Source organism: Myzus persicae, unplaced genomic scaffold, assembly GCF_001856785.1.
Source record: "Myzus persicae strain clone G006 unplaced genomic scaffold, MPER_G0061.0, whole genome shotgun sequence".
Classification (NCBI taxonomy): Eukaryota; Metazoa; Arthropoda; class Insecta; order Hemiptera; family Aphididae; genus Myzus; species Myzus persicae.
The window spans coordinates 15514-26965 of NW_019100842.1; the positions used below are offsets into that span (position 1 = coordinate 15514).

Genomic DNA, 11452 nt, shown 5'->3' on the forward strand with positions numbered 1-11452 from the left:
CAACTTGATAACAAAGTGATAGATAACGGATGGAGGGAATGCCGACTCAGTCAGCCACTATCGACCTCCGTATTAGCAAGTGGATTGAGTATAAAACAACACTTTGAACAACTAGCCGAAACCGCATCGTTGCCATTCGGGAAGAATAAAGCGATTTATCCACCGATCGAAAAAAAACAACATATCAACTGGTTCGATCAAGTTAAGAGTCGACGTCGTAATTTAACAGGTGAATATGGTTTTTCGTTACTTAAGCCCTCCTCCACCGTTAAGGCCTAATTGGAACTCGTTAAATAGTAGCCAAAAAAGATATGCACTTCAACTCCTGCTCTAGCCCATACTTTGAACCCCCCACTTCTTTGGTTTATTTCTGAGATTGTTTTAAAGAATTTCGACCTTTAAATGGTATCATCATTTCGTCAATTGCTTGGTGTTCTGAATTATCATTTGCCTCATGAAATGTTTGATGTAAAATGTCAAGAACTGGGTGAACTCTCCAGTATCCGTCTCCTTTTATACGTTCCTCGTCAGAAGCAAAATGTAAATTACGTTTTATTTCTTCAAAACGATTATTGGTCATATTATCAGCTATAAAAGGTATTTTTATACCTTCAACAGACGACCAATACATTCTGAGTTGTGGATAACGTAAGTAAGTCATAGCAATATTTAATCCTAAATATGTTTTAAGTTCATTAACTGTTAATTTAAAATTAGAGCGGTTGTTATTCGCAGCATAAATATTAGACTCAATTGCAATTTTCATAAATAATTTTTCTGGAAATATTTTCATGAAAAACTCAAAGGCGTTTCGCATTCATATGACATATTATTATCTCCTAAAAACGGTGGTGGGTTTTCTCAAAAATCATTATCTTTACCGGAAATCCATGTTCTCGGGGTATCGAAATTTACCGTAGTATGAAAAACAGGTGTAGTTTGATCTGACGAAGAAGGAGTAGAGACGGTAGAGTTGGCACTATTTCTTTTTGATCGAGTTTTAACAGGTGAATTATCAAGTAATGAAATATGAGGGACACTTCTACGTGAATGTTATTGGTAGATGTGGGAAGAACGTCTGTATTTTCCACACATTCTACAGGCTAGTCTATAATATCATCGAAGCAATTATTATCAGTATTAAAATTTGGTACATCAAACTCACTGAAAAAATTTTCTTCGTCCTCTTCTTGGTCAGAAAATTCAGACCCAGAAGGTATAGACATTTCGTCTTCATCCATTTCAAAATCCAACAAATCCGCAATTGTATGTTCATTTAATTTAGACATTTTCACAAATTATTCAAAAAAAAATATACTTACGAGACCAAATAAACAATACTTTACTCGGTACAACAACACAACGTACTGATAATAATGGAAACAATTTAAAATCCATAGATAAAATAAAAACAAAAATAAGACGCATGTAGAGACATGCAATAGTTGATACGTAAATAGACAAAACGTCATAAAATTGATTGAAAAAATACATCCACCAAATTAGGCTGGCACCAAATATTTCCATCAACAAATCTCGTTATAAAAATTCTTCCATTTACCAAAACCGGTTTTAATTGATATTATCTTAAACATAAGTTATAAATCTATTAAGAAATATTTTTTTCGAAAAGTTTATTTGATTTTTATGTAGGTATGAAACAAATTGTCTAAAGTTTTTTCTGTTTTTAGTCATTTTCTACCAATTTTAAATATTACTAGCGCCATCTATACTAGCAAAATATAAACATTACTATGTAATCATAATGTAGAATGATATATGAAGACTGTTATAATTTAAGCTGATTTTAAATAAAAATAAATACCATTTGATGCCTCTATGCGGGAAGAGGTTAAATAAAATATTTTAATATCGTACTCAGTCATATTCAACATTATATTTGTATTAAAACCTAATCTTAATAAAATATATTTATCGAAACTACCATTCCATAGTAAAATAATTGCATTTTGATTATTAAAATTAAGATAGTTTTTTAAATAGTTTTTAGTTAAGTTTGAAGTTTTTGTTTCCATAACTAAATTTAATTCATTTAGTATAACTTGAAGTTGATCTGGTTTATTAACAAAAATATTTTGTAACAAATTTGTAGTTTTTATATATGAATAATTATTCATTAATTGTATTCTTCCGTCAGGTGATATTATTATAAGTTGAGTGTTGACCTCGCATGCGTTTAATTTTAGATATTATGTGAGTCTGTGATACAGTTGCAGAAATAAGTATTGAATGGGTACGTTGATAGTTGGTGAATTCAAAATCGATTATAATTTTTTTTTTATTGATCTTAAAAAAACAACTCGGCAGCAAAGGCCATTAGTATTTATACAATTAAATTATTTGGTATTTAATTTAATTTTATTGTTTTTAATTAATTTTCGTTTCGGATCTAATGAAAATCGATCCAATATATCCAGAACAACGTCATTTATTTTGATTGCAATATTTGTATCTTTTGAATCCCGATTCGTAGTGTACAATTTTATACTGGCCTCCGCATGTTTCCATCTAGTATAAAAAAAATAAATATTTAATATTCATAATTGTAATGAATCAAAAATAAGCTCGTACGTTGCTATTAATGAACCTTTACCTTATAATAATATATTAACCTAGATGTTACGGTCAAGTACTTTCAACGAATAATAATTGGTGTAGCTAGGAGTAGCTACTATCCTAACTTCATTACTATCATTAGTTTAAGCCTATATATTATTATGATTAATCGGGATCGTGAATACAGATTTATAAATATTATTATTTCACACCTTTAAATATTACACCAGAGTCTGCGTTGTCTTACTTAATGATGATTTTGTTACCTTGGATATATAGTTATGTATTAATATATTCTCCTACCTGATACTTCGCTGCAAACAATATGACGAATAGAACCTGTACGGATACCTTGGCAGTTGGTATTGAGGAATATGTTTGAATGTTTCAATGAAATCAAAGCAATTATGTTTCGGTTTTGAACAGTAATTTATTACTTCACAGCAAGATAAAAAGATCGATGATAAAGTTAAATTAAATAAGCTTTTTGCTTTTAAAGTAAGACGGTGTATTAGTTGCACTGAACTAGTTGTGTGATAGAAGCAGACTGAACTGTAAATGAAAAAGGGGGTTCTATGTCCATTACGAAATCATAATTTAAACTACTGTGAATTAATCGCCGTCCGTTTGTACAGCTTAATAATTTAAATAAATAATAACAATTTGTATGATCGTTGTAGGTTAGGTTATCTTATGTACATATTTTAAGGAGACTTTGCAGATGTTTGACAGCGACATCAATTGTTAATTTTGGTTTTTGTAAAATTATATTAATCCTGTCAATTGCACTGAGAATTTTTTCCCAAACCGTAAGCATACAAATAAAAGAAAAACTTTTAAGTGATCTTATCAAATTATCTGCATCAAATTTTGTTTCTTCTGAAAATTTTTCTTGTTTTAGAACGTCAAAGCTTTTGAAAACCATATCCAGTTGAGTATTTAATGATTTTAATGCACGATGTTTAGCTGACCACTTTGTTGTACTATACCCTTTCAATGACAATTTTAAATTATTCATTAGAATATCCCATCTTTGCGTTGAAGTTGAAAATAAATTAAATAATTTCTGTACTATGCCAAAAAATGTTTCTACTTTAGGTATACTTTTTGCACAATTAACACCAATTAAATTTAATTAGTGAGCTGAGCATGGGATGAATCTTGCAAGTTTATTCATTTCAATAATTCGTGCTTGGACTCCTTTAATTTTTCCACTCATATTTGACCCGTTATCAAACGATTGTCCTCTACAGTCAGATATTCTAAGATTATCCTTTGTCAAACAATCTAATATATATTCTGTTAATGATTCACCAGTTTTGTTGTACACACGCACAAACATTAAAAAACTTTCTATGATTTCGCATTCATTCTGGTTGTTTTGTATAACATAGCGAATAACTTGGGTCATTTGTTCATGGTGTGCAATGTCCGGTGTACAATCGAATAGTATAGGATAATATTTCGCCTCTATTATTTTTGAAAGAATTTCATCTTTAACTCTTTTTGCCATAATCTCTAGAAACTCGTCTTGAATACCATGAGAAAAATAAGAAAGAACACCTTTTTTATGTCTTTCAATATGTTTTGATAATGGTTCATGATAATGTGACACTAGATTAACTAAATTTAAAAACTTTCCACTTCGGTTTGATGTTCCCACACTAGAAATAATTTCATTAGATCCTCGAAATGCACTTCCGTCCATTGCTAGATGCATTATAATGTCTATAATTGCCAATAAAACGGATTTCCAGTGACCTTCTTCTTTTCTTATAGAATTTTGCAATTCTGTATCTATACCCTCGCAGTGATTCAATGCCATTTCCAATGAAGTCCAGGAACACACATTTTTTTATGTATTGGTGAATTTTCATGTAATGGAATTTTTTCGGTAACTTTTTTCCAATTTGTTAAGCCAGTGTATGCTAATTTTGATATGTTGGATGAGTTTTCTATTTTAGTAAACAATTTACAAGGTACACAAAAAAGTGCATTTTTATATGAAGAATAGCTGAGCCATGTTCTTTTAAATTGTTTTCCATTCATAAGTATCTTATAAAACCAGTCAGACTTAACATTTCTACCGTCTCTTTCCGAATTACTAAAGTCATGAATTTCGGAGTAATTGTACCTCATTTTCACTAAATATGTTCTTTGTGTATCAGTGATATTTAAAGGCCATGTACCAAGATCAGTAAAATGTATGTTTATGGTGTCTACTTTATCGCAATTATTTCTGTTCCTGTCTATAGCTGAATAATAGTCCTCATCACTAGTCGATACCGTTTTTGTTTCAAATAATTTATTATGTGCAATCTCTGTAGAAATAACTTGATGTTTATTTTTTTCTTTGGGTATAATAATTGTATTTGATATTGATAACTTGTATCAGAATTTGAAGGAACCACTTCTATAAATTAAAGGTAAATTAAAAAAGGTATTTTTGTGATGGCCTTTGGTTAGTTTATACGATTTAAGCTTATATTAGCTGTTATAACTTAACAATACATTTTATAACTAAAATTAGTAAAATCAAAAATACTTACTTAAATCTAAGACGTGAATGATTTATAAGAAATTTAAAAATAAAACAAATAATTATTTAATATTCTATACTAAATTGTATACATTTCTTTACTAAACAATACAAATTTATTTATTTGCTGTTGCAATAAAATAAAAATTCAATTTTATTAAGTTGTTTTAAATATCTCAACCTTGATTAAATTCATTATATTTAACTATAGGTAAATATATAATTTATTTTAACAGGTTTAAAAATTGCTTACAGTTGGTTTCTGTTTCTGTAATATTCTTATCCATATCTGAATCACGGTCCACATCATTAGTTGATACCGTTTTTGTTTCAATTAATTTTTTTTTATTTTTTTTTTTATTTTTTTTTTATTGTTACAGCATCAACATCATGGTTATAAGCTTACAAGATTATATGGTTATGTACATAAGGGGGTTTTTACAGTGGTACAATAGTGATTAAGGGGAAAAAGAGAAAATATAAAAATACATAATGAAAATAAATTATATAAATTAAGTTGTACATTTCAATTTTTTTGACAAATGAGATTATTTTTGGTATGTCTGCGTAAGGTCCTATGGCATCATACAGATTGTCTGGAATTTCATCAATTAATTTATTATATACAATCTCTGTAGAAACAACGTTATGTTTATTTTAATTTTATTTAGATGTTTAAAACATGTTTTAAATAACCTTGATTAAACTCATTACATTTAAGTTTTTTTTTATTTATTTTTTATTTTTAAGAGATAATATACAATCTATACAATATAGCATAATAAGTATATGTGAAAAGAGTAGTTATACATGAAAAGACTTGATTAAGAAATCACCCTATGGTAACCCTATAAAATTGAAGATAGGAAAGTGGGAGTAAGAAGGCAGGAAATTTATTAAGCAGTGGGTAAGGTACACATTTTTTTTTTATTTTTTTTATTTTTAATTTAAGAGGTCTCTGCACCATCTTCTTTTTAGCCTCCTACGAGGGTTTTCCGGGAGCGTTAAGGAATTTAGGCTTTGAATCAGAGGATTTTCGTGATTGTTTAGGCGTAAGAAGAATCGTTTGTAAAGGATTACAGATTCTTCTTCTATAGATTTCATACGTAGGTCGTTATGAAGGGTAAGATTGGAAATGTAAGGTTGGGCGTTTGTGATTTTTCTTAGTTATATTTTGATATGTTTGAATTTTGTTTAGGTTCGTTTTTTTGGTTGTACCCCAAAACTAGTCCGTATGACCAAATTGGCTTTAACAGTGATTTGTTTATTAATAATTTAGTTTTTAAACTTGAACATTTATTATTTGTAATTAAATTTTTAAGTGAGCGGGAGCGAGAGTTTAAAATTAATCTTTTTGATTTGATATGTTGGTTCCAAGTTAGCCTTTTATCAAGTATGATGCCAAGATATTTTACTGAGTTGGACATAGGAATTGGTATATTGTCAACTGTGACAGGCGGGCAAAAACCATGTTTAAGAGGGTAGTGTGAACTGATTTACTGTGGTTGAGTTTAATTCTCCATTTGGTATACCATTGGGAGAGTAGATCAAGATGGGATTGCAAATTGGCTGAAGCTGTAACTGGATTTTCATGGATCGACATTATAGCTTTATCATCGGCATAATCGGCGACTATGGTGTCTTGTGAAATGGGTTGATCGGAGGAGTATATATTGAAAAGAAGAGGCGATAAAATGGCTCCTTGGGGTACTCCTGCATTGATTGGGGCTAAATCGGAAGTGCAAGACCCGAGGCGAATTTTGAAATATCTATCTGTTAAATACGATTTAATAAGAAGAAAAAGTTACGATTTAATAAGAAGAAAAAGTGGCGAGGGGAGAAAATTACGAAGCTTGAATAGAATGCCATCGTGCCAGACGCGATCGAATGCCTGGGATATGTCTAGAGCCGCGTACACACTAGAGCACGTACAGACCGAGCATGTGTGCTCATGTTGTGCGTCGTATGTGCTCAGTATGGACGTTTTTTGTGAAAACAATTTGTATGTGAAATAAATCTGCGCTCCTGCCTCCGGAGTTCGGATATTCAGTTGTTTGGTGACCGTATACGGTGTATGTTGTATGTTGAGTTTAAATATTATTATTTATTTTTTATTTTTTTATTGTCACTGAGTTTTACACGCATTTTTTAAAATCATGTCTTTTAGATCAAATGACATTTTAGTCGAACATGAACTAAAAATGAAAAGTGCTGCGTATTTGATTATTCACTCTATTTTAAAAAAAACGTAAACCAAGTAAAAAAAGTAGAAGATGGTGGACTACACATTTATTTGAGCAACGCGACAATCAGCCTACTTTAATGACTCATTTACGATTTGATGAGACCACTGGACAATTTAAAAATTTTGTTCGCATGGAGTCTGAAGATTTTGAATTTTTACTGTGCAAAATTGGTCCAAAAATTATGAAACAAGACACTCAATTGAGAAAAGCTGTATCAATTGAGAAAAGGTTGGCTGTAACGTTGCGTTTTCTGGCTACAGGAGACTCTTTCACTAGTTTGCAGTACACATTTTTAATTTCCAAGCAATTAATATCATATATAATACCAGAAGTATGTCGAGCTCTCGTGGAAGTACTAAATGAATATATAAAAGTAAGATATAAAATAATTGAGAGTTTGAAATAAATATATGTTAAATATAAATTAACAAAAAATATAAAAATAATAAAAAAATTATTTTAGTATAATATCAACAAAACAAATGCCTCTGTTATAATAATTGTCATAATATATTTTTTTATACTAAGAAATTAAAATAATAATATTAAAAATATCAAAATAAACTAAAATCCTTGTTGTAGATAAACGATTAAAAATTAAACAACATGATATATTATACAAAAGTAGAACCTAAGTTCTCCTGGACATTAGACCCCATATACTCGGATGATTGTATGATTATGTTGTTTGACGTTGGTGGAGAAACCACTGAATCATATGGTATATCATAATATGGTGTATCGCTAGCTGTTGAAAGTGAAGGAACTGGTGTATGAGAAGGAGTAGACGACGCAAAAGAGTGCTGAGAAAATGTTGACGCAGATGGTGAGTTTTGATAAAATAAATGTTGAGATGGCTGAATGAGTTGGTAAGGATTTGCATCATATTTACCCATATCTGCTTCGAATAGCAAATTGTTTATTAAATGTTGGACAATGGAACTGGCTTTTTTAGAGTACCCTCGAAGTTTATTGCCAACGTGTTCGCCGTAAATTGACCAGTCATCTAGAGCTCTAGAAGTTGGATACGGTCTATTCAAAATGTTAAAAGCTTCTTCTAGGCGTTGATCTTCCAAATTCTTTTTCTTTTTTTTCTTTGGGGGTTGTGAACTAATAAATGGTATATCGTCGTTTTCTTTTTCTTGTAATCCGTCGTCAACGATATTTTCTCGAGATGTATCTACTACATCGATATCAGTTATATCGTTTTGAGATTCATTTAAATCATCAAAGTTAACCTGTAAAATATTATTAAAATCAAATATTATAAATATGTTTTAAAATATTAACAAAAAATGGTATTTATGTATTTTGTATTATTTTATCAAATATTTATAGATGCCCTCAACTCCCGAAGAATGGTTGTTTATATCAGATGAATTTGAAAGACAATGGAACTTTCCTCATTGCATCGGATCAATGGATGGGAAACACATAACTTTACAATGTCCAATTAAAAGCGGAAGCGATTACTACAATTATAAATCGTTTTTCAGTATTGTTTTATTCGCTCTAGTTGACGCAGATTATAATTTTATATACGCAAACGTGGGTTGTCAAGGTAGGATTTCTGATGGTGGTGTTTATAATAATTGTGAATTATACAAACAAATAGAAAATAAAAGCTTGAGAATTCCACAGCCATCGCCATTGCCAGAAAGAAATATGAATGTACCATATGTTATAGTGGCTGATAATGCATTCCCATTGACAGAAAACATTATGAAACCTTTTTCCGGCATGCATACAACAGGATCAAAAGAACGAATATTTAACTACCGTCTAAGTAGATGTAGGAGAGTCGTAGAAAATGTCTTCGGAATAACTTCTTCAGTTTTTCGTGTCCTACGTAAACCATTATTATTAGAACCACAAAAAGCCGAAATAGTAGTGCTAACTATCGTTTACTTGCACAATTTTTTAAGAAAAAGTAAAGTATCACGCAACATATATAATCCACCAGGTTCATTCGTTCTTGAGGAAGACGGACAGTTAACCGAAGGGAGATGGAGACAAAATGTACAACCATTACAGCCTCTAGTAAATGTTCCTCGCAGATCAAAGGCATCAGCTCAAGATATAAGAAATGAATTTGCTACATATTTTATCAGTAACGGAGCTTTACCGTGGCAAAATAAGTATTCATAAGTTTGTATAATTTATAATTATAAATTAAATATTATATTTATAAACTTATTGATTCAATAATAATTAATGTTTTATTTACTATGTATATTATGATTATTATTAATTATCAATTATAAAAAATAAAAATGTATATTGTATAATAAATATTACTTATTAGTTTATATCTGTGCTACTACTCACGTTTTCTGTGTTGACAGTTGGCCTGGGTTCATCTCGGTCATGCAAAAAGGCAAACGCGTCAAAGGCAAACCATTTAGAATTATAAACGTCTTTTCTTGCTAAATAAAACAATTATTTATCATTAAAAATTGTATATAATTTAAATTATTATTTTCTAATACTATATTAAATTTTAAGTTAATTTGTACTCGTAACATAAAGTTATATAATTTTGAATTATGGCAGTTTTCATGGAAATGTTATTAAAATTATTCAAATAATATCACGTTTTATATAGTCTATATACAAAACTATACGGACATACAAATGGTAATAAGCAACACTATTGAATATGTCTGATAAGTGCATTATAATTTCTTGATATTAATCTAAAAATAAAATGTGTTATATCGTATACAAACTCGGCTGATAGTCGATAAAATGGAAAACTATTTTTATACTGAGTATCATACAGTACAAATATTTAAATCATTATTAAAAACCAAACCGTTTCTACAATGTAGCATAGAGATTTTAAAACGTTAATGAAAATAAAATAAAATACTTAAAAATTATTAATTATTAATTACAATATGTTAACCGTATTTAGTTTTTTTTCTTTTAATTGATCATTAATATTAGATAATTTATCGGTAAAATGAATCAATACAATTTTAAAAGTGGGCTAAAAATTGAAATTGAATTGTATCATGAAACTTACTGCTAATTAATGAAAAATCCAGCATTGTATTTAATACTATCTATAATACTATAATATCCATTTATACTATTTATAGTAGGTACTAGGTATCAATTATCAATTATACATACCTGTACCAGTTCCCATAGTTTTTTTACCTTTGGATTTTTCACGCCGATAAGAACCCAACAAACTTTGGCTTTTTTTCTTTACGTTTTCGACGTCCCTGTTTAAATTTTTGGCAATAATTTCCCACGCTTCGTTTTTTTTTGTTTTAGAAAAATAATAATTATTTTTCGGGTTCCAAAGTACTGGGTGGAGTTGATAATGTTGAATAAAATTTAAACATGATTCATTATTCCATTCCATTTTCAATTTTGAAAAAATATATAAAAACGTATGAAGTGTCACTCGCAATCGCAACAACATTCGCGTCTGTACTGTCAAGTGTCAATAAATGAGTGTTTATGGAGATTCCGGTCATGGAGATTATCACGATTCACGACGCACAACGAACGCGAGCCGAGCAAATCGGCTCGCATTCGCTGTGTGTCAGAAACGCTTGTGTGTGCTCGACATACCGTCCACACTGTACAACGCACAACATGAGCACACATGCTCGGGCTGTGCGTGCTCTAGTGTGTACGCGGCTTAGGAATGCACAGGTACAGTATTGTTTGCGTTCGAGAGTTGTTGAGATGTGTTGAACTAGGCGATGTGTTTGGTGGATTGTATTATGGTTGGTACGGAAGCCGAACTGAGATGGAGGAAGGATGTTATTGGTGATAATTAGGGCCCGGATTTAAATGCACTTAAAACTATACAGATATGCTCTAAAAAATAGCCAAAAATGCCCTTAAAAAATGCATTTTACCACAAAAATGACCTTAAAAATGCCATATATTTTTTTTATATACAAATTGTAATTTATAAATGAGACATAATAATTATTTTATTAAAAAAAAACTGAAAATTTTAAATATTGACTGATATGATGTCGACATGCATGTTTTGGCCGTTTTAGAGGAAATATTATTCATTCTAAACATCTACAGTCAATAATAGATTAAGATAAGATAAAAA

At 29.9% G+C, this 11452-nt stretch overlaps 2 protein-coding genes and 1 pseudogene across 2 annotated transcripts; 1 reads left to right on the forward strand and 2 right to left on the reverse strand.

Annotated features, from left to right (window-relative positions):
- Positions 1 to 364: 364 nt before the first annotated feature.
- Positions 365 to 1289, reverse strand: LOC111026396 (piggyBac transposable element-derived protein 3-like). The gene is made up of 2 exons (XM_022304473.1): positions 1166 to 1289; positions 365 to 675 (listed from the first exon to the last, which is right to left on the reverse strand). Exons 1-2 carry the CDS (start codon positions 1287 to 1289, stop codon positions 365 to 367), a joined length of 435 nt encoding a protein of 144 aa, XP_022160165.1.
- A 2423-nt stretch (positions 1290 to 3712) lies between these two features.
- Positions 3713 to 4402, reverse strand: LOC111026397 (zinc finger MYM-type protein 1-like). The gene has a single exon (XM_022304474.1). The coding sequence runs from the start codon at positions 4400 to 4402 to the stop codon at positions 3713 to 3715; it is 690 nt and encodes a 229-aa protein (XP_022160166.1).
- A 2670-nt stretch (positions 4403 to 7072) lies between these two features.
- On the forward strand, positions 7073 to 9510 carry LOC111026398 (annotated as a pseudogene).
- The last annotated feature ends 1942 nt before the right edge of the window (positions 9511 to 11452 follow it).